This window comes from Clavelina lepadiformis, chromosome 5, assembly GCF_947623445.1.
Source record: "Clavelina lepadiformis chromosome 5, kaClaLepa1.1, whole genome shotgun sequence".
NCBI lineage: Eukaryota > Metazoa > Chordata > Ascidiacea > Aplousobranchia > Clavelinidae > Clavelina > Clavelina lepadiformis.
This window is the reverse complement of record NC_135244.1, coordinates 13,312,054-13,336,071: the sequence shown is the minus strand read 5'-3', so window position 1 is coordinate 13,336,071 and position 24,018 is coordinate 13,312,054. Positions and strand designations below refer to the sequence as shown.

Here is a 24,018-nt window from a genome sequence, read left to right as displayed (position 1 = left end):
GGAGTTGCCGCTGTTCTGTAAATTAGGCGATGTTTGGTTTTCGGCGAGATGGACTTGGGGGGAGGGAATGAAGCGTCGTATCTGTGGAAATCCTGAAGCTCTGTATCTGTATAAAGGTGTTGGAGGAGTGTGGTTGGAAATAATTTCATCATGGCTGGTATGCAATCATTAGTTCAATGTTATTCGTCTAAATTACTTACTCCTCTTTGGAGTTGGTCTGCCGTTGCAAACTCAGAGATGTCCTTCTCTGGGAAAGCAGTTAGGCCTACAACAGGTAGTGTGCTTTATTAAACAATGTGCACAAACAGTCAAGACTCGTCCTATTTTAACATGTTTTTGTTATTGAATTCAACAATTTTTTTTGAAGCTGTACGGAATTTATGCTCAAGCTGCATTAGGCCTGAACCTACAGCCAGACTTACGGTATCATGTTATTGGCCTCATATGCTAATGGCAGACTGGCAGCTTCATTAAAAATCAAGAAAAGTATTGAAAATTGCATTAGCCTAGAAATTATGAGTGGTTGCCAGACAGGAAAGCTTGTTTTGTGCAATTAGCTGGTGATTTTGATTTGCTAAGAAAAAAGGTAGCCCCAGCTATATTTTTAACCAAAATTATTCAAGGAACACTAAGCTTAATATTTAAAACTGCATAAGTTTCATACTTGTCTTTGAGACTTCAAGAATGGGAGTTCAAGAAAAAGGGCAAACCCGTTGTTTATCCATACCATGTTACTACCCGCTAACCTATAGTTGAATCAGCAAACTTGCTCCACCGAAGATTTACTCCAGCAGCCAGAATAGTTTACACCAACATAAATATTACATCAAAAAAACTTATTTAAAAATGTTTGGCTATTTCACCAGTGTTCGTTTACCAAAGCTGCTGAATCACAATAGAACCTTTCCGAGTTACCGCTGCTATTTTTTTGGGGGGCAACATTTTTTCCATAGCCTATACTTAACAATGGAAACTGTCGACCCAATTCGATTTTTTTTAAATTACAAATATTCTGGACATTGGATTGTGAAGATTTCGCTCAGGTGATTTGCATATGAATTCCTTTGAAAATATGTTGCGTAGTTCGTCTTTTATAGTGCTTTGAATCCTACGCACGGGGCTTGTCCGATGTGTCGTCTAGATACGTGGTCAGCAAAGAATGTGATTTAAAATGTGTAGGAGTTTGCGTGTTGCACAGGCTAATTTTTGCATGTCAAGCAAAGCTTAGTAATCAACTAGAAGTAAATGCAAACTGAATTATTATATTCAAACGTGCCACATATATCACGCAAATTCTTGAATGTGTTATGTTGCATGCTACACTGAACACATAACGTGATTTCGTATTGAACTAGTTCAGTGAGTAAGATTCAAACCTCTTTGAAATAAGATTAGGCAGCCTATTTTCAAAATTTTTTATTATCACGTAAAGGAAATCATATACAACTCACCTGAACGGAATCTTTACAATCCAATGGCCAGAACGCTTGTAATTTAAAAAAAGATTAATGTGGGTCAACATTTTCCATTGTTAAGTAGAGGCGGTGGAAAAAATCTTGCCACCCAGACAATAACTCAGAAAGGGTTCACATGGTGACCAGCAGATTTTCACTGATTTTCACATTTCAGGTGGCGTAGTAGTTAATGATGTTACTGCTGGAGGTTACAGGTTCGAATCTTGCTATTTTTTGACTTGTTTTTTTGTCCAAATTTATTTTTGATATATTTTAGTCATGGGGGAGCATTAGTTTTTCATCCATTTAGGCTTTGGAAAAAATTATCATCTTTAGGTAAAAAAAATAGCATTTATTTCAATTTGCAGCCCAGCTTTGTAATTTAATTATGAGAAGTGAGAGTTTTGGTCAGAGGGGACAAGTTTTCGGTTAATTTTAACATTGGTACGTTGTTTTAAGTTGAAAGTTAACAGACATTTCAATTCGCACTGTCACAGACTACCCTAACTGCTGTTTACCGTATTTGTATTTTGTTACTTTGGTAAACGGCCACTGGTGAAATAAGTGTCTACCTCATCGTTTACCAAAGTAAGAAAAAAGCAATTATGAACCGGCTAACTGTTTAACGAAGTAGCTTTTTCTAAATTCAGTAACATGCAGTTAGGATGATAACATCTGGTGAAATGGATGCTGCCTTTAAAAATATGCCAACTTACTAAATTAAGCTACCACTATTTCAACGGAAAAATTGTGTGTTCAAAGCTATTTTGCACAGTTTATTGTTAGGTTAACTTAAAAGTTTATAACATAGTAATCTAAATCTACCTTCTAACTCCAATAAAGCCTCAAAGAGCTGAAGTAAACTTTTTGCACAGGCATTCTCCTAACCAAAGTAGTTTACGCCAACATCAATATTACACCAAATTAGATTATTTAGATTGAAGATCCGCTGACTTAACGAAATATGTATCAACATTAAAATTTTGCATACACCAAAAACCGCTTGTGTAAAAGTTGCATTTAGTTTTTCACTGTTCATCTTCGGTGAAAATACCATGGATTCCGGTCTGGACTACCGCTGTTATAGGCCATAGTTAGATGGATTAGTATAGTTCAATCACATCAACTCTATACACAGATGCACACAATTTTCAGACACTCCACCTCACATTTATTTTCTTGCGACAAAAGTTTTGCATCATATACATTATAATTCAAGAAAAGACAACTGTATTCCACTACTGGAACTGAGTGGAACGTCATTCAAATTTTCTGCGTTGATCTTCACATTTGTTATGCTGAAATGTTCCATGTAATAATAAATACATCTGAAAGAATTGTAGCTAAACAAACGCTCAAAACGTGTTTAACTTTAGTAATATTTTGTGTTAAAAGATGTCAGCTTTAGATTGCCGGTGGTTCACATTAGTGCTGACAACATCGCGTGCAGTTTTCAGTTAATAAGGACAAATAAACTTTAGTGCATGTATCCATCACATGCGAATCAATTGTAGGCAGTAAGCCAAAGTCACAAGTCTTTAGTCAACTAAATTGCGCTGGCATACATTGTACCATAATTAACCGGAATAACCGTGTGGCAAAATGCGACTTCTAGCATCGCATATATTTACTTCGCTTTTGATAACATATTAATTTGGCACAGTTGCAAGTTGTTATGCTGCACAGTGACATCGCCTAAGTCTGATACATATTTACACTTATGGATCATACAGTCACGTATGTGATCTTCCATTTTCATCATGCATTGCTTAGTAATATGCCAATGCATTGCTTAGTAGCATTGGGTGAGAGGAAATTTATTCGCATCTCACCGAGGCATTATTTATATTAAAATGATTGTTTAACGAAGTCAAAAACTCAACCAAGCGAGACAATTTAAAACGTCACGAATCATGGTTAAAGTAAATCATAACATTCGGTCTTAATCTTCTCGTAAACGACATTATTGCAACAGCCGCAGTGATTTTATTAGTATATACGAATTGCCAAACCTAGACAAAAATAGACTACAAATGCTACCATGTGAAGAGCTGAAGTTGAACATCTGCCTAGTCCTAAAACATTTCAACCACATCGAAGCTCAGGTCATTGTTGGTCAATGATTTTCAACAACTCATCAAACAGACTGTAACGATTTATTCGCGTAAAAATTTCCTTAATATGGCTGCGTTAAAATAATCGAATCATAAACATTTCTTTATGAAAGGTTTTGCGCCAACACGAAAAAAGTATCAAAAACAATGTTGTGTGTGAATTGTGATTGTGAAGTGGTTCCCAGAAGCAGTGCATGTTTGATACAATCAGCCACCTGAAAATAACAAAGAGGGCAATTCAATGCTCGCCTGCCAGAATTGTAGCCAAGCCCAAATAAAATATTAACAAATAACTCTTAGTTATTTGTTGCTTAATCCTCACAGGGAAGTAGTTAACTCTGTTTGTTACACAAGATGTATATGTGGTAAAATGGTGCACTGCTTTGAAGTTTGAACAAATTGAATGTGATGAATTTTTTCAGCAAAAATGTTAATGATTTTCAAAGCATTGTTAAGAGATGCAAAAAGTATGTATAAGAGTCACACTTGAGAATCACTGGTTCAGTCGATTGTTCACCAGGTTATAATATTGAACAAAGTACTTAAACACTGTATGCTCAGATTTAGGGGATCCTATGCCTGCAGAAACTAGCTGGTTTTCGGTCAACCTAAATAAAAATTGGCAGTCATGGACAATTAATTTTTAAAGAAATCTTGCTGTCAAACTTAATTGCATTTGAAAGATTTACATACGATTCCTTTAAACCATTTTCAGTACCAACGTGGTACGATTTAATCAATACGCTACAATTGAACTAAGTTTGGTCAGTCATAAACTGGAAAAGCCTGCAATGACTAATAAACCCATTTTTATTATATTAGAAACCTGTTTTATTGATGTTGATCAGATAAAGTGTAGTTATAGAAGCGTCATGTGTGTGTCAATTGTTTTATAATATAACAAATATCATCATGAAGTGTAATTAACTATAATAACGCATAGCTTCATGCATACATTTTAGTTCTCTTCATTCATTCAAATATTTGGTTAAAAAGTTAAAGTGGTATGCTTTTTCGATCAGGTATGTCCACATCAGCTAGCAACGATGACCTACACTGGTATTTTTCCCAGGTTAAGGGGACAATGGATGAAGATGTTTCTGAACGTAAGTATAAGTAACATTTTTTTATTAACAGCCGTAGCTACTACTCCACGTAATACATACCATATGTGAGAGATTATTCTTTCATGTAGTTTTTCCAAATATTCATAGCAACTAACAAGCATAATGTGTTCTTACAGCTGATATTATCTCAACTGTTGAATTTAATCATGATGGTGAATTATTAGCAACAGGTGACAAAGGTGGCAGAGTTGTCATATTTCAACGTGAACCTTTGGTATGTATTAAATTAACATCGACTTCAGTAGTCCAGAAGTTTACATTTTTTGAGTTATCTAGCATGCCACTCTTCGTAACTCTAACTTCACAATTTTGTTAAAGACCAAAAGCAGTGAAGCACGAAGTAGTGAATATAATGTCTACAGCACATTTCAAAGTCACGAGCCAGAGTTTGATTATTTGAAAAGTTTAGAGATTGAAGAGAAGATAAACAAGATACGCTGGCTAACAAGGCGCAATCAGGCACATTTTCTGTTATCAACAAATGGTAAGTAACATTGGTCATTTCGTATCTTGCATCTCTATAGTATATAGCTGACTAGATTGTAATGGACTGAACCTACCCTTAAACCCAAATTATATAGGCACTATAAAACACCATTAAACTTTTTAAAGGTTTACACTAAAAGATGTATATATATGTGTGATTTGTGCTAAATATGGTTTACAAAACAACTTTTGCTGTTAGAAGTGTTTTTGTTGTTTATGTATTTGAACCCCTAATTCCTTAGATGTAGTTTTGAGTGAAACGTCCTCAGTTGTATTTTTCAAATTCATCTATGAATAGTTGTTATGTAAAGGTTGTTATGCTCATAAAAATCGCTCAAAACACATTTGTGTGCTTTGGGGACAGAAATTAAGTTAAACGTTGGTGTATGATTAAGATGCAAGTGTTCTATCATATTTCTGGATGAATGCAAATTTTTCCTGGACTTAATTCTCCTCTTTAAATGTAAAATGTGTTCGACAAGATCTACCACTTTTCGGTATAGCTAATGATTGTCCCAAAAACAGGTGGCAGTGTCAACAACATCTATGTCATCGGTAGTAGACCTATCCCAGCTTACTTCATATATTTCACTCTTCTTGCACAAGAATTTGAATCCTGCGTTTTCCACCTGCCCATCCACATTAGCCTGAAAACACCTTAAGTTTTCCCGAGTAATATATGGATTTTCTCAATATATATATTGCAAAATATTTTCCAACCTCTGATTTTGTTTTGGATATGCCATACTTTTGTGCTGTCTTGTTGACAATCTCTCCGCTTTCAAACTCTCACCATATTTCAGTGAATTGCATATGAAATCTTAACTGAAAAAAAATGAGCAAAAAAGTTGCTCAAATTTTTCACTATTTTTCATTTAAACAACATGAAAAATTTGTACCGCACTGCTCATTTTGCAGAAATGAAACTTTTTAAGGCATAATTTAAAACGTTTTTCACTTTAGCGATTGCTACGTACGGGTTTCAACTATATTAAAAGTCATTAATTGAAGGCAGTAATCTAGTCTTTTTCTTAAGCTTTTCGCTTAGAAAAAATGAAGATGTCCATTCTTGCATTTAAACAATCAAAATCATATGTGAGGCAAAAAAGTTAAGGTGGGGTAAAAAATCACTCCGATTTTTTTGTCCCAATTGCCATTGACAATGTGGGGTAAAAAATCTACATCAGTAAATAAAAAAATATTCACCATAACAACTTTATCTTTTTTCGACTTCTGTTGATGGTTAAGATTGGCGTTGCCTAACAGAAAACAAGCGAAATATTTATCTGCAACAGTGCTGCACAAAAGTTTATGACAACATGAAAAAACTATTTTAACATGATTTTGGGGTTCATTATGCAAAACCAACCTGCCAGAAAGATAAATATTGCAATAAAAATTGCAGTTAGCAGAAAGTCTTCCTAAATACATCTATTTCATAAATGCATCACGTTTTTTATGCAGTGCAACAAGTTGATAGTGTAGGGGGATGTATTAATCACATGCACCATATTTAACAGCCAGCATTCGGGTGTATGTTATTGTCATTTTAAAGGCATTTGTACGTTGTATTGGCAGGTTTATGATGCCTCGGCTTGAGGGCATAAATTCGTAGTATGTTATAAAACGTCTTATTTATTGCATGACTTCAATTTTCAAATGTGTTTATCAATATTGCTTGACTGGTTATCTTTAGTTATCATCAGCTCTTGTTAAATTAGTGTCTAACGTTTAGATTAGTTATGCTTCAATTAAATATGTATGTTTAATATGTTATATTGAAAAGTGTGGTTGTATATTCTTTAAAGTCTAAATGAAAGCTACTTGGCCCAGACATTTGCATCATTGTTGGTATAATGTTACGTATTGGCCTAATACTTTTGCTGTTACTGCGCCGTAAAGTGGCAGTTCTGTATGTTTAGTATTTAATTTTTAACTTGGCATTCACCAGTTTGTGGCTTACACTTGCATTAATTTGGTTAGGCTATTGTGTTTGCAGAAATAGTTTTTCATTCATTTTTTTTTCTCAAAAGTGTGGTGTCAGTTGATACAAGTTAAAGTTTGCCTGTTGCTGCTACCTTTGTTTCATAAAAGCTAATTAAGCTGACTCATGTACAGTATATATGTGTGCAGGTTTCCTGTAATTTAAAAAATATTGCTCGCTCACCACTAACTTCTTCCCCAAATCTAATTTAAAACGTCCTTCCTAAAAATACAGTTTCTCATTATCCAAACAACGTAATCCCAGAACATACTCCTACTTTTGAAATACCAGCATTGCTACATGATTATTTTATCATTTAGATTTTCTGTACATAAATCATTTCCATGTACAGAATCAGTAGAATTCCCTTATGTCCTAACCTCAAAGGAATTGGAAAAAAGTTATCACAAAATTGCCATTGTAGACATATCATTAAAGACAAACTGCACTTCAATGGAATCTTAAGCTCCAGCCTGCGAGCCAGCTTATAAGCTAATAAATATTCGTATAACACAGAAATTTGATTTCTAAAGTTTTACAAAGATGATGACATAGGCAAACTTAAATGTTCATACCTGAAATATATGAATTTCGTCAGGTTGAAAAATTGGGTTTTTATGTATCAACTATCTACTTCATAGGTTTTTTTCAGGCGATTTCTGCTGTAATTGCAAAGATAAAATTTAAATGTACTGGTAACTTGGTAAGGCAAGATAGAGTTTCGTCAGGATAATTACACAACCTGTAGAATAAAGTTTACAGCCAAAAGAAAGATCATATATATTGATTCAAATTATTGCATAATTTGGTTATTTGCAATATTTATTCTACAGATAAAACAGTTAAACTGTGGAAAGTTTCTGAGCGAGAGAAACAAGCAGTTGGCTTCAATTTGCGGGATGAGGAAGGAAGACAAAGAGGAGTTATTCAGCCCAACAGTCTCATCGTGCCTCGTTATGAACCCATGGAACTCATGATCGAAGCATCACCAAAGAAAGTCTTTGCAAATGCCCACATGTATCATATAAACTCAATTTCAGTAAACAGTGATGATGCAACATATCTCTCTGCTGATGATCTCAGAATTAACCTTTGGAATTTGGAAATCACTGACAGGAGCTTTAGTATGTTTAATTAATTATATCAATTGTTTGTATGTATGGCACGTTGCTGAATGTGACATGCCTTTATACCAAAATATAGTTCAGAAAGGTTTAATTATTAACTTACTAAAACCTTATATAGTGAATTCACAAATTTATGTATAATAATAACAAACGGTATTATACACGTTTAGTAGTTTACTTTGCAAATATGCCATGATGGTGTCGTAGTATAGCCAAGACAACGGTTTCTTCAGTTTCATGGTCAATAATCGCAATTTTCAACTCAACCTGCTATGATCAGTTTTTGTAATCCATTCAAGGTGATTATTGTTATCATTCTGCATATCCTGTCTTAGTTATATCACTTTGCTTTTAGATATTGTTGACATCAAACCTGAAAACATGGAGAATTTGACTGAGGTTATTACTGCTGCTGAGTATCATCCCCAAGAATGTCATACATTTGTATATAGCAGTAGCAAAGGAACTATTCGTCTGTGTGACATGAGACAAGCTGCCCTTTGTGATGAGCACGCAAAAAGTAAGTTTTTTATTTACTGTTGTCTCTAAACTGTGTTTTAAGTCAAAAAGTTGTGTTTGTGTTATTGTGTACTAAAGCCAACCTTTTTTTCACAACTGTTTCTTCAAAATCATTTTGTCCCTCCCTAATAATACTTTTTTCCAAATCTTCCAGTTTTTGAAGAACCAGAAGACCCAAATAGCCGTTCGTTTTTTTCTGAGATTATTTCTTCAATTAGTGATGTGAAATTTAGTCATAATGGACGTTATATGATCACAAGAGACTACTTAACTGTCAAGGTTTGGGATATGAATATGGAAAGTCGGCCAGTTGAAACATTCCAGGTGAAATGTGGAACAGTTGGTGGTAATGTAAAGGGTGATAGTTACTAAATTATTTTTCTTTTAACAGGTGCATGAGCATCTCCGTAGTAAATTGTGTTCACTGTATGAAAATGACTGTATTTTTGACAAATTTGAATGCTGTTGGAACGGTTCAGACAGGTGACCTTGTGAAAGCGTTTATATCTTAAAAATAAACAACATATTTCTATATTTTACATAAAATCATTTACAATTGCCTTATTTTGCAATATAGTGCTATCATGACTGGTTCGTACAACAACTTTTTTCGGGTATTTGATTGCAATTCCAAGAAAGATGTTACCTTGGAAGCATCTCGTGAAAACAGTCGACCAAGGGCTTTGTTGAAGCCGAAAAAGGTTTCTAAACGTGTATACTAGACACCTTACCTTCATTAGCAATCCGCAAACGTATACTTATTCTTTATTTCCGTAATCTTCAGGTGAGTCAGGGAGGAAAACGAAAGAAGGACGAGGTTAGCGTGGATAGTTTGGACTTCAACAAGAAGATACTTCACACCGCATGGCATCCACAGGATCGTATTGTTGCCGTTGCAGCAACTAACAATCTCTACATTTTCGAGGGGAACACGACTGTTCATCCTCGGTGAATGCACTTCATCATTGTCAAGCTGCTTTTGTTCTCAATACAGCTGCCTCAGCCATATTACAAGTGATGATATCAGCTATGACTTGAATGTAAAAGCTGGTACAAAAACGATGATATTTATCATCAAACCAAGGCAGAAAATCTAGCAAACGTTTTTTACTAAATGTCTGTGCTGTTATGTTATATTGACATTTTTAAACGGAAACAAAGCACAGTTATTACAAACATCGTTTGTGGTAAAGCTTAGTCATTGCGTAATTTGTACTTCCCAGAAATTTTTTCTTAAGTTAATAGTACTCTAGATGCCAAACATCATGGTAATGGCAACTGTCGCAAGTCATTTTAAGGAATATGAAGTGGCGAACAACTTTTTTCTGTTGCATTCAATTATCCATACTAATTTGAGGGACCTTTGCACTCACCTTCTTGAATGTTATTTCATGATTGTAGTAGCAAATGCCATTTTTTGTTTGAACTATCAAATCTTGTGGAGATAACTTTCCACTTATGTATGCTGAATGTGTTTCGTTTATTTGACTAGGACAATGCCAAGTAATGTTTTTTGTCATCAACGCATATTCTAGTAGGCATTTTAGCATTTGTACTCTGCCAGATGTGGTTAAAAAGTTGATAAAAATGTTTCTAAAAATACCTTGCAAGACAGCATAATGAGCGACTGTAGCTGTTGAAATAACCTCAGAAATTTTTTCTTGTAACCTGGTTAATCATCTCTTAAAAGATAAATAATTCATGTTAATGTAGTAGAATTAGATATATCACAGTTAGTGACCGGTGCCTTTCAATCTTGTAATTTTTTTTGTAAATTTCACTCCCAGCAAATACCAACTGCCATATGCTCTTCAGTATTTTTATATTAATGCAGTTACTCAAGGTTGTGACATCCTCTTTCAAGCATAAAATACCATGTGGTCTAAGCCATGTGCTTGGCTATTGAATACATATAGTCTAGTTCAACATTTATAGTGCTATTTCTATGTTACTTAATAAATGTGTTACAACATAATTGTTGTTATGCCCTCTAATTGATTGCTTATTATGTTTTGCCAGCCTGAGCATGTCAGAAGTGTTGCGGTTCATATTTTGCAATGAAGTTAAAATTCTATAAAATCTGACATTAAATTGAAATTAGTTGAAAGGTTTCTGTTAAAATGGTCACGGAAGATGCAGGGATAGTCAAGATCAAAATCAAAAATCTACCAGTTAAATTGGTGAAAAAAAAATTGCAAAACATGCAATTATGCCAATAAAAATAGCAGGCTCTAATTAAAATAAATTAGTAGAAGAACCAAGCCAATAGAATAAAAGATAAAAGTGTTGTGAGAAACTTCTTGGTTTGTGACAAAAAATTTTGATTAGATGTTGACATTGTCCAAACCTTTTGCCCAATGACTAGCAATTTTTAAAATCAAATATAAAGCACACCCAACTACAATTTCGCCAAATCAGAGAAAGTCTCGATTTTTCTAAAGTTGAGAGGTCAAAAATATAGCAACCACATGCATTTAATAAGGAATCAACGTTATTTTGGAGAGTAAATGACAAGATATTAATATTAGTGTTTTTTCACATTTCATGATTCAAGTTTTAGCCATACAAGGTATTTTTCATGACCACTTTCATCAAATTAGAAGATAAAGCAACTTTGTAAATATCTGAATAATTTTATAGAAAGGACCACAGAATAAACTGCACGTTGAACATATTTATTTAAAAAACGGGACATTTTCTCACAAAAATTCACCGGCAAGTTGAAAGCATTGCACAGAAAACAGCAAATTGTTTTCATATTAACATTACCATAGTTATTGCACAGAAAAGTTCAAGCTGTAACGTTTTTAAAATATTACCTGAAATAATTTAACACATTGCACAAAACGTCTATGCATACTATGACAAAAATAAATCTTTTACCATAAAATTTTTTTTGCAAACATATAAAAACCAGTATGACTGAAAATAGCAAACGATAAGTCTTTATAACAAAAATATGTGTACATAAACGCTGTAGTGCATTGGAATAATCGTAACACATAGTTTAATCTCTGATAGGCTTGAAGTAAAATAAAACTTTTCACAACATTAAATGCAAAAGAGCAACATATTTAAAAATTGATGTGTAGTTGTTTATCTTTCACAGGGCTCTTTAAGTATAAACTATTTGTATTGTAATATATACAAGGAGTTTTCATTTTGTTCTAAAATAGAAATTATTAGGAAAATTATGTATCGAACTTACGATTTTTTTTAAAGTTTAGTTTCGTTTAATTTTAGAACATTCATCCACATATCCGTCTCCAAGACAACATCACTATTCAATCTAATATAGCGTTTCTAACAACTCCAATATGCTTGTAATAATCAGTTGTTACATCAATTACAGTACTATAGTTACCACATCTTAGGTGATTATATTGAGCTGTTTTACAATCAATTTCGCCAGTTCAAAAAATTTGGTTGAAAAGTGTTGTCCTACGTATATGGTAAAGAACTAAAGAACCTACGCAAGGAAATAAATGACATTACTCAAATACCTTCTGGACTGCATTACAATCTTCAACTATTGACAATTATAATAATTAATCGATGGAAACATTTAAAACATATACTGTATTACAATAGTTTAGATGCCTGACCAGATAGACTGATAAAACTAATCCTGGATCAGACATTTTCCATATGCATATGTGTTAATCCTTTAGCTGGGAGACAATTGTAGCATCACCGTAGCAGTAATCTCTGCGGAAGTTTAATCTCTGTGTGAAAGATTCATTCAAATTCCACCTAATACTGCACAAGGAGCAAAACAGCAGAATATGAGTGATATATCGACCATTTCGGATGCGGTTACGTTCAAACTTTAACTAACAGCGTTGCTCGATATCTGATGTCATGTACTGCATGTTTTACATCAAAGGGCTAAGTGAATAAAATATGAAAATAATATCTACCACCTTTCATCTTTAGATGAGTTTAAGGGGCTGCTGATTTTGTATTTCTGCGTGAGTTTACGCGATGTCAACATATTACATTGGGCTGATAAGTGACAAAGCCTTATACCAATATTCCCCAGCAACATTCGAACTTCCTTTTTGTTGCCTGGGGAAAGCGGAATCTGGTAAAACACAGATCTGCAAATTTTTGAAACTCAAAAACTTCAATGTCAAATTGATAAAAAAATTCACTAACAAGTATGTTTTTACAAATCCCATACCTCTATCTTAAAAGTACAAATAACAAAACAAAAAATTTAAATACTTTCTGTACTAATTCGACGAATTCATACCACATGACACTATAGAAACACCCCTTTTTTCAAGAAAATATCGAAAAGATATCGCACATATGGCCAGTCAAGCAACTACCTCTTGATACCAGAATCTAATGTTGAGATACGCTTGATCTTCTTTTAATTTTAGTGAATATGTCTCTGCATTCCATTGAAGCTCTGGCTGATCACAATGAGATAGTGTTGTCTACAAAGGTAACAATAAAAGTGTTTTAAGTAAATATAAACTAGGTAATAGGTTAAGTGTCTTTTATACAGAATGTTATAAAGAATGCTAAACTTGTCATTTTTTATGGAAATACTTTTCAAGCTTATATAAATCAGCTCTCATTTAATAACTTTTTCTGCACACCTTTAAGATTTCATTTGTTGATTGAGGAGTTATTTTAGCAAAGTCCAAACTCTCATCCTTGTCAAAAATACTCATGTTTGCATTTGATTTTTTTCCAGATTTTTTCTTGATCAAAATACCTTATGCAAAGTAAATAATTACATCATTTACTGTTTTAATTGTCAACCACAGCAATTAATATAACTTAGCAATAATTGTTAGCAATAATTGTTCAAATCATCACCAACCTTTGTAGTTTCCAGTTTTTGTATAACGATTTCTGCTCTGGTTCAGAGGATTTCCTAGAAAAGGAATCTAAAACATGGAAAAAATGATTGCTTGAATAAGGCATCTATATTTTAAAGTCATGCAAGATAAGTTAAAACAGCATCAGGACAGCAAATCAAAACCTGACGGGTGTCATCGAATAATGGAGGTTCCAAATGGTCATCCATATAGTCAAGATCTGAAAAGTCAGATTCCGTGTCACTTGCTTCACTCTCAACCAATCTAAACAAATTCATAAAGATTAAACTTCTTTGCAAGTTTATACCTTATTATTGGAATTTCATATTTTGCAATGTACAAAACCAATCGTCAGTGGCAAAATGTGATTCATTAAACATAGACTATCAATCTTTTTGTTAAGGGTGGTCTATAGTTTATACAATATACAGTTATACATGATAATTAAATGATAGAAGTTACTTTTCAATTCAGTATATTCACAAATATTTTTATTATTTAAAAGCTAAGACAACTAATTGAGGTAAGCAAGCATCAATTTACGTTGGGGGTGTTGGTTTTGAAGGTCCTGGTAGAGAATTTGTTGTTGGACTGGAACTTGGCTCTTTTTTTAAATTTGCCAATTTAACAGGAGGTTGATAGTTACGACTTCTTTGCACCTTTACAAGTGTTTGAAAAAAATAAGTATGTTAAATATTTTATCATGCTTATAATGTATTATAATTGGTTAAATAAATGAAATAATATAAACAAGCAAATAATAATTTCCTTCTAGTTTGACTTTGCAATTTCAATACAACTTCACCTTAAATTGAAAGCTTTTCTTTTTTAGCCTGATGTCATTAATAATAGCGATTGCTTGACCAAGTGATTTCACTTCACTACCATTTATGCTCAGAATAATGTCACCTTCACTGCAAATTATATATGGCTAGAAAATATCGTAACCAGAAACCAAAGCATGTTTAACAGTTTTTGGGTTTAACATTATGGACGGGAATAGAGTATTTTATATCTCAATTTATTTCAATCCAGAAAGTAAAACTTTTTCAGTCATATTACAGCATGTGTTTCATGTCCAACTCACGATATGTTTGGTTTTCCTTTGGAGGAGTTGTTCATGTTGATGGAGCCAACCTGAACAATGGTACTTTTTTCTACATCTGACTCAGTGTTAGGTTTCTCATACAATAACGCACTAAAACTGCGAGTGATCATCATGTAGGAGGGTTCATTTACAGGATTCACAGGAACTGTGCAAAAGCGCACATGGAACTTATTTTAAATTCATATTCAATCATTTTATGTTCTAATTAACCAATTCATAATACTGAGGTGTTTCTGTACCACTGAGTGCTAAGTTCCTTGTTTTTTCAGCTAGTTTTTCATTTTTGGTTGTTGATTGTTTACTGTAATAAAAAATAAGTATGACAGAATAAAGTTAAAAAATACCACAAGGCACCGAGGGAAATTTAACAGCAGAAAAATTCTTAAACAAAAAATATTTTAAAAACACCGGCTAAACAAGACAAACATTTCAGGTTTGTTAATACGAGTCGGTTCATCATTTGCTATTCCACTGTCTTGCTCAACTGACTTGTCTTCGCTATCATCAAAGAAAGCTTGTTTCAGTTTATTAGGAGTCGTTAGCACTAAACATTGTAAAGAAAAATCAACGTTAAAAGTAGTTCTTAAGAAAAACGAGCAAGAAATACAGCGTCTTAGTTCATATCTGCAAGCACAGGTATATCTTACAAAGACCAGCAGAAGCAGCAGCAAAACTCAGCTTTTCAACAGGCTCTTCATTCTTGATTGCCTCACGACCTTCACAAGTTTCCGCATCCAAAGAAATTGTAGCAAAAACCACTCGGCTAACTCTGTGGACACCTTGCTTGCCCTGTTTTTTTCCAAGAATATTACATGAAACATTCATATTCTTCACCAAAAACGAGTAGTATTTCTTGCAAAATAAGCACCATATGTATGACTTGCCTTATCATACTGAGGAAGGAGTAATCTTGTGCAAGACACGATCGTTACATTTATCCTTCCCACTACAGGTTGTGCACCAGCTACAAATGGAACACTTGGTGTGTTTTTTTCACTCTGAAAAAATGTAGAACTTCGTATTCTATTTAGAATTAAGAAATATCATTAATATATTGTTGCTGTCACAGTTATGTCTTAATGAGACTTACATGAAATGCATAAAAGGGAGTGTATCTTAACTTATAGTTTGGAAATGTATGTTTCTTCTTTATAGACTTGTAGAACTGATTCACTATCACACTTCCAAGCTGTTAAAAATTATTATCAAAAATTGCTATAAATTTCTCAAATCAATACTATTCTAAATGCAAAATAGAAACAGAAAAACCATTTAAATTTGCTGGTATGGCAGAGCTGATTTATTATGTATAAAAAGCAGGTGATTACCTGTGGTAGAGGTCTGGACTGAAAGCTTGTGTCCACGCTAACTGTAATTGCTGGTTTTTCCAAAAAGGATGCAGCCCAGTGGGTACATGGGTATCTGCTTAACTGAAGTCTTAAGTTCCCACTCAGATGCTTAATGCATATGGCAAGAGAAGCTGATGTTTCTGTATAAAAATAACAGAGCATTATCAAATAAAAACAAACATATCAAAACCAAAACAAAAATTTTACTGAAATTTTAAAATATGAAACAAAGGTATTTTTATTTGCATAAGTTACATCACCAAACATTAAATCAGCATCCACAGCTAGAAAAAAGCCCCCTTCATAGACCACTTCCACATCAATTATAACATTTGCTGGTATTCTGTCATTTGTGAAAAAACAAGGTTCCTTCACTTTGATTCCTTTAAGAACTTAAAATAAAAAAATATGGTAACAATCAATAGTAACAACAATTTAAAAAGTTTAACATACATTTTAAAAGATCATTTACAACAATTGCATGTTTCAAACTTAAAAGTTTTACAAATGCAGTATAATATATACAATTCACATATATACAATTATACATATTGTATAAAAACAGTTGAACATTTTTAGTTTTAATAGATAATGGCTAAACCTGGTACACTTGACCCCAAGTCAATATCACGAATTTTAAGTGAACGTAATATTTTTCTGGCAGCTTTTTCCTCCATTAACTCTTCTAGTTCAACATTAATCTTTTTTAAAATCCAGCTAGAAAAAATTAACATAATTATTGTCAGAAATCAATTCAAAGTACAGGCAATATATCTATTACAATAAATACAATAGGCCGACATTAATGTTAACAAAACCAATAAAAAAAATAATACTCCAATAGTTTGATTACTTGTAATAACTTTGACAAGGATTTTGCTTGAACTAATATTCTAAATTTATTAATTAAACAGTTGAACGTTAAAAAATATAATGACATTGCACTTAAATGTAGGTAAACTTCCCACTGTCATACTTGTGCATCTCTTCTGTATCGCGCCACTCATTGAAGATGAAGCTTAACAAAACGTTAAGAAAGCGGCAAGATTCAACAGAATCACCAAACTTGCTTGATTTAAAATTGAGGTTTTTCTTCATCGCATCACTTATCACAACCTAAAAAAATTTTTTTTTTATATTATCCGATTGTCCAGTACCCACAGCTTATTTTTTATATCAATAGCAAAATTATATAAAGTATTTCTGGCATATTTGCAAAAATAATATTGCATATACTGTAAATGACGAAATATTTATATCTTAAATACTATATAATCATCATAATATTCGTATCAACAGATTGTAATAGTATCTTTAGGGCTCAGCTGTGCATGCATTTCATTGCAGTAATAGTTCAGTTCAACTGCTAAACATCTTCAAAACAAATTTTCCTCAGGTTCGTAAATATTCAGTTCAAGCTTTGGTCAGCTCAAATACCTTTTTAAAATACCTGCAATCATGTGGGTATGCACTGTATGTGTGTTTATATGTATGCGCAGGTGTGCACATTTTAAGCATTTCATTTAAGTATAAAAGATTGAGCACATGAAATTAAACAGGAATTAAATAAATAGAAGTTGAACTGACTGGATAAGACCTAGTACCGTATAAAACAGCTGCATTGCTTAATTCTCATGGTACATCATCATAAATATGCAATCAATGATCTGCCTACAACAATAGTAGCACTAAACTATTAACTATGTCAAAGGTTGCAGCCACATTATTACACCATATTTTCTGACCATGCGTGAAATCAAAAGCGGGCCTGGAAATTCCAGGATGTGCTGTGTGTTGATGATGACAAATTCCCAAATTCTGAGAAGTGTGCCAAGTTAAAGTTAATATTGTTTTACTTTCATACAACATACAGTAGACCACTACCAACCAGATATGTAGGTCAAAGAAAAAAAAAATTTAACATCAGAAAATTATTGTCAAAAATCTAGGTAAAAAATTTAACATCACGTGTGAGATATCAAGGAAGAATTTTGACACAAAATACTGGAATTTATCATGTGAACACTAACAAGCAACTATATACTATCCATAGCAAAATGATTGGTGATGCTTTTGAGAGGGGGTTAACATTTTTTCAAATTTTTTTGCCTAGCTCACTTTGTTAGTAGTTGCCAACAGGTAAATTGGGCATTTATTTTTACATTTATTTATTCGCATGTCATGTAAAGGATAGATAAGTAAACCATAACTGTCTATATTTCAAAGTACAAATTGTTTGTCAAACTGTTTAGTTGCAGTAACTTTTTTCAGCTTCACAATATAAAAAATTTAAACTTAAATAGGCTACAAATGCTACAATCCAAATAACAAGGGTTGAATGTCGGCCAAAAGCATTTCAATCACATTGACGATCAATAAATTTCAACAACACGTTATAATGAGGTGTTTACTGTTTTGCACGAACACACTTTGGTCGATGATATTTGCAATGTTTTTAACCAAACAATAACATTTGCTTATAAGCCATTCCCACTTTTTGGGCTGAAATGTTTCTTATATGAAACTAGGTTATACAGTGTTATAAACAGTAAATAAAAATTAAGCAAACATAAACCAGTTCTAGATTGATTTCGTATCGGCTATTGCATTAATAAAAAATGCTGATATGTATCAAAGCACCGAATATTGGCCTGACCGATTACAATAATTATAATTAATCAACCAATTCCTACCTGTTTTGCCCTTTCTTGTTAATCAAGTGGTCAAGTAGGCATAAAATGGGAAATAAAAAATGTCAGCAAAAATTGTAATAATTATCTCAATGACCTGAGTATCTGACTCCCTAATAATGTTCCTAAATCTTCCCCTGTGTTATCGATTCCAGTTGTTCTTATAATTGACAAAAAAAATACTTTAAATATATTCCACAAGGTACCATTTGCAGCAAACTACTTGAAATTCACAGATGATTTCGTGTCCAATGGGTTTTATCATTTTTAGTTAAACGAAATGCATTTAATTAATGTACATTAATTTTTTTTCCATTTGGTTTGATGCAACACAACTACACTACGGCTAAATTTAACCCAGCGTGGTAAACATTACTAAAACACAAAGGTTAAATGATTGGTTTATATTTTATGCTGAAAATATGTTGGTAGTTTGAGTTGGTTTATTAAATGCAGTGATCTGCGATGGTCACTTGGTCAGTTTTATGAACTTACTGAGTACTGACAACATACTACAACTAGGCTAATTGGCAATGGAGAGATATACCAGGATATAATATAAGTTTACAAGTTACTTATAATAAACATTTTTATGCTCTATTTCTGCAGAAAATATGATAAAATAATCCGTTCAATATGTTTGAACACTCACTAAATGGTCAAGATACTAGCAATGCACAAATTATGCTACACAGTATACCCCAATCACCAGATCTACAATTACCTGTTTAAACCCAGGTGAAGGTTGCTTTAAAACCGATGCTGAAAAATTAATGTATTTCCAAAAAAGAAACACAAAACATAGCACAGTGGTTACCACTCCCAGTACAAATGAGAATACGACAGTTCCTGAAAAGTGAATGATATCATTACTAGATAACAACTTTATGTCAAAAAATAATTGATTTTGGCCTAAACGCAAAACAATCATTTAAGTTGTTTAATACTAGCAGCAATAATCAAGTTTTTTCTTTAGTATAGAATAATTGCTTCATTGTCTTATAAAATAGTCAGTGCTTAATTTAAACTTAAAGTTACTTTGATAAATAACCAACACAGAAAAAATACCTTTCAATATTTTGAAGCACAGTATAAGCCAAATAATTTATATTCTGTAGTTCTTTGATAAAACAATAGGACTAAACACATATATAATATACAAGGTTTGACTAAATCTGCCAAAAATTAATACAGTAGACTCTGCTTAGCATGACCAATGATAATATGACCACCCACTTTAAAAGACCATTTTGGTACCGTCCCAAATTTTGCCATATAAAATTCTCAGTTTACTATTACCAGTCTTCAGATATTATGACGACTTTTTCCATCTTTTTCAGTGTTTTTTTCAACTTTTAATATCAACTATGCAACTACAGAGTGGCAATTGTGCCACCTGTATTGTTAATTCATCTACTGACACCCAATTTGATGTTGCCAGTTAACATGATTATGAAATAAATGATGACTTATCTGTCTTGTTATTTTGTGTTCGGTTCAGACATACTACATCACAATTGCGATTGTTGTTTCCAAGCAAACCTTTACCTAGCAATTTTGAAATATTTTTTGCCATTTCACAGTTCACCTGAAGAAGCAAGCTTATGCTTGCGTAAGCTCGTGTCGAAAAATATAAAGTTAACCTTAAGAGTGCCAAACTATATCCTGTTTCTTATTTGACTTTAAAATTTGGTTAACACGGTTCAGACAACATCAAATAATAATACAATAATTATCATTACAAAGATTGAAGAACATTTTGAAGACCGTAATTATTCCTTTTTAAACGTTCCATATTGTAGTGTTGCAAATACAAATCTAACACAGTACCGTAACCATAGTAATGGGTTAACCATAACAAATACAAATAAACAGCATAAAAACATACCAAGGTATTCAACTGTTTCATACACATTTACATCAAAATAATCCATTTTCCAACGCCTGTTATTTATCAGTTGCTTGCCAATCAAGAAGTATGAATCAGTCCATTTCTAAATCTGAAAAATTCATGTCTGTTATGATTCCAAATTTTTGAAAAAAGGAAAAGGATTACTTCAGCCAAATCCAGCAATTCAATATTGAAAGTATTTGCATCTTAAAATTATATGAAACATCGCTTAAATGCTTTGTTTAAATCACAATTTACATAAATTAGGAATAACGTGTACATAATATTGGTGACTTGCAATTAGGAAGGTACGTAAATGAAGTATACATACTTAGTACAATAATACCAACTGTTGTTATATTTTTCCTGCAATAAAAGAATATTTAGCAGGCTCGGTAGCCGAGTGGTTTGAGCGCAGGCTTCACAACAAATGTAATTTGTGTTCTGTGTTTGATACCCAGTGGCGCTATGCCGTTGTAATACTTTAGGGCAAAGCATTAAAGATACTTGCTCCTGTTCAGTGAACCTGGTGAACAGTTCTAAATTTGAGCAATACTATAAAAAATCAAAAAAACAAAATTATAAATGTGTGAAAATTGGAACTTGCGCAAAGACTAGCTCAATAACTGGAGCTTGAGTGATGAGGAATTATTGTCGGGTATAAGTTGTGCAAAGACTTTCCTCAGTTCGAGGATAAAGACTATGTTATTATGCCACCTTTTGGAATTCGGACATTTTTAGCTGATTCAGCCGAAATAATTCGAACTGCCAAATTTTCAGTGCACCTTCCGTAACAACTTAAAAATAACAACATATCCACATAAATTATGTACTCTGGTCTCTGTGCTTTTTTGAAACATTTTTTTAGTGGTTTACTAAAACTGTTTGTCTGACTTTTATCTTATCAGAATTGCAGAATTAGTAAGATCAGTATATATAACATTACATGTACCAGTGTCTAAAATACTGTGCAAATGCATGGTCATAATTGTATATTAATTTCTTATGTCCTTTTGAAGAGTCTTTAATCTATTCTACTTATATTTTATGTGTATATTTTACATGAAAATAAAAAGAACAAAACGAAACCCTGTAAGCAAATTCCAAGATCTACAGATGGATCTACAGATGCAAAAAATGTTCTCCATGATGAAATTTTAAAAATCTAGATATAAGCTTAAATCATTCCATACTGATGTTCATTTGTCAACTATTATATTTGCATGTCCACTATAGATATTCAGTCTGACTTTAATAATACTGTTATGAGAGGAGAGTGGGATAAAGAATGGATTTTTCACATCAAGAAGTATAAAATGTTATTGTTAAAAGGGTAAACTGTAGAAGTTATGATGTTCCTTAAATGGCAACATTTTAAATTCATACATTCTATGAACTTTTGTGTCAACTTCTTAACAAAATAACTGTATTTGAAATTGAAGATGTTGACATTAATAGCAATTTAGCATGCATATTTGGCGTCAATGCAACGCCATTTCTGCAAAGTGACTTTTCACAACAAAGAAAAAAACTATAAATGGTGAATTGGTGACCTGGTGATCAAAGCTAATTTATAACTGCCCATACCCCTGGTGAATGGTTTAAACACAAAAACTGCAGGCCTGCAGGCAAAATCGTAAACTATGATAGGCCTACATGTTATAATACCTTTGGCTGTACAGTAACACTTGACATGATACCAACTAACAAAATTCTAGCGTTGCAAATATGCAAACTAGGTCAACACAACTGACATGATGATGTTAAGTAAAGTAATGCAAGTCATGACATGTTGCCAACTAACAACTGACAAGTTCGGTGACGAACTGGCAATCTCAACTCTAGGGTATATAAAGTACTGTAATGGATGTTAAGCTTTGCGTGCGTAAAAAAGATCATCTATCAAAAATGATAAATTTTTACCAAGCACATATCTCTTCTGAGGTGGGAGTGTAACCAAAATAGCGGTTCATGCAGCCTGCCGTTATCCATGAGCACCCTGCTGTTACTTGCTGCTCAGTGATTGACAGGCTGCGGTTGGTGATGTCACACGAAATGCTGTTTGTGACGTAATGAATAGTAGCTTAGTTTTTCAGAAAAGTGAGTGGAAGGGAAGATTGGTTGTGCAAGTGAGAATAGCGTAATTTATGCTCAGTTGTTGACGTAGATTTTGAACAATTTCGATATAAACAAAACAGTAAGCTGTCCTGTTTTCAGCAGCAAACATTAGTTGGTTTCTACTCGAACTGAAGAACACTTTGTCTTATCTTAACTTAATTTACCTTTTGCATTGTCTGGCTCTATTGTTGTGTGCGGTTAGAATACTCTAACCTTTTGTCAGCCGAAAGGTTTTAATATAACAACAGAAATAGCTTACAAGAAAAGGTTTTTTGATAGGTGCTGTACACTTTCTAAATATTACGAATAACATAAACTTCAATCAATAACCAAAAAACACTTTTACAAGAAATGATGTAAGGGTATTAAAAAAACATTCGAGCCGCTACAGAACAATCACAGTCTGCTGTTCGTTACTTCTTGAATAGCAGCTTAGCATTACACGTAACCAACAGCAGTATGTCAATTATTGAGCAGCAAAGAATAACTGGGTGCTATATGAAAACAGCAGACTGCTGTACAACAATAACGCCCGTTCTGTTTACGACCCTGCCTCTCTAAATCACTTCATTAGCAACTACATGAACTATATGACGTCACCATTAGTAGGGTGCTATACTGATTAGCAACCACGTAACGTAATCAATTTTGGAAAGTTCCTCAAAATCAAAATGCTGCAATTGGTAACATCATGAAAAATTTTAGCATGTGCTCAATTAAAACTATTTTGTCTTTTCTGTGGTGAAAGTTTTTTCAATGATGGGTAATCCCCTATATTACAATGAAGAGGTAACGCCACAGTCTATAACTCTTTATAATCAATCAGACGTGGGCAGTATGTACACTACTTTGAAAGTACCGTGGGTAACGGTACCGGTACTTGACAAAAAATGTATCGACGGTTCCGATATTCAGTAATATTTTATTAAAGTATTTCAGTACTCGGTACCGGCACTTTTTGTATTAAAGATGCTGCTGCAAATGCAATGTTTGCCGCTGTTATGCACCCGGTAAAGGTTACTCCAGGTCAAAACATATGTGACGTTAATCACTTGCCATTTTACTTGACATTTATAGATTATAAAAGATCAACAGATGCTAAAATTAGTATTAAGGATTAGTTAACATGTATTTTTAAAAACTTATTTGGTAGAATTCTGAAATTATCACGTGAAAAGTACCGAGACCAACTGAAATTAAGTAATTCGGTACAGAG

General features: G+C 33.0%; 2 protein-coding genes across 6 annotated transcripts; one reads left to right on the top strand and one right to left on the bottom strand.

Moving 5' to 3' along the window:
• On the top strand, window positions 1-10,805 carry LOC143459432 (serine/threonine-protein phosphatase 2A 55 kDa regulatory subunit B beta isoform-like). Of its 2 annotated transcripts, none has more exons than XM_076956593.1 (10): window positions 1-157; window positions 4,591-4,674; window positions 4,812-4,909; window positions 5,014-5,179; window positions 7,999-8,289; window positions 8,648-8,812; window positions 8,966-9,135; window positions 9,203-9,294; window positions 9,389-9,512; window positions 9,596-10,805. In XM_076956593.1, the coding sequence occupies exons 1-10, from the start codon at window positions 151-153 to the stop codon at window positions 9,761-9,763; spliced, it is 1,365 nt and encodes a 454-aa protein (XP_076812708.1). In that variant the 5' UTR covers window positions 1-150; the 3' UTR covers window positions 9,764-10,805. The 2 variants fall into 2 exon arrangements, with proteins under 2 accessions (XP_076812708.1, XP_076812707.1); XM_076956592.1 differs by having other exon boundaries at window positions 40-274.
• Window positions 10,806-11,470: 665 nt separating this feature from the next.
• On the bottom strand, window positions 11,471-22,561 carry LOC143459650 (uncharacterized). Of its 4 annotated transcripts, none has more exons than XR_013117766.1 (21): window positions 21,016-22,561; window positions 20,682-20,793; window positions 19,518-19,642; window positions 17,080-17,219; window positions 16,705-16,820; window positions 16,364-16,495; window positions 16,083-16,243; window positions 15,845-15,943; window positions 15,639-15,752; window positions 15,402-15,543; window positions 15,181-15,298; window positions 14,994-15,055; window positions 14,734-14,899; window positions 14,452-14,560; window positions 14,190-14,305; window positions 13,811-13,910; window positions 13,649-13,715; window positions 13,422-13,540; window positions 13,146-13,256; window positions 12,735-12,911; window positions 11,471-12,570 (listed from the first exon to the last, which is right to left on the bottom strand). XR_013117766.1 is itself a non-coding variant. In XM_076956869.1 (21 exons), the coding sequence occupies exons 2-21, from the start codon at window positions 20,725-20,727 to the stop codon at window positions 12,471-12,473; spliced, it is 2,304 nt and encodes a 767-aa protein (XP_076812984.1). In that variant the 5' UTR covers window positions 20,728-20,793; window positions 21,016-22,560; the 3' UTR covers window positions 11,471-12,470. The 4 variants fall into 4 exon arrangements, 2 of the variants coding, with proteins under 2 accessions (XP_076812984.1, XP_076812985.1); XR_013117767.1 differs by having other exon boundaries at window positions 12,735-12,879; XM_076956869.1 differs by having other exon boundaries at window positions 12,735-12,895; window positions 21,016-22,560.
• Between the last annotated feature and the right edge of the window lie 1,457 nt (window positions 22,562-24,018).

Coding starts and splice junctions, on each gene's coding strand:
- LOC143459432 (XM_076956592.1), top strand. CDS start 151: ATGGCTGGTATGCAATCATTAGTTCAATGTTATTCGTCTAAATTACTT. Junction 275..4,590: donor AGCAGTTAGGCCTACAACAG/GTAGTGTGCTTT, acceptor TTTTTCGATCAG/GTATGTCCACATCAGCTAGC. Junction 9,513..9,595: donor CTTTGTTGAAGCCGAAAAAG/GTTTCTAAACGT, acceptor CGTAATCTTCAG/GTGAGTCAGGGAGGAAAACG.
- LOC143459650 (XM_076956870.1), bottom strand. CDS start 20,727: ATGGATTATTTTGATGTAAATGTGTATGAAACAGTTGAATACCTTG. Junction 15,056..15,180: donor CGTATTAACAAACCTGAAAT/GTTTGTCTTGTT, acceptor TTTTTATTACAG/TAAACAATCAACAACCAAAA. Junction 13,541..13,648: donor AAAAACTGGAAACTACAAAG/GTTGGTGATGAT, acceptor ACTTTGCATAAG/GTATTTTGATCAAGAAAAAA.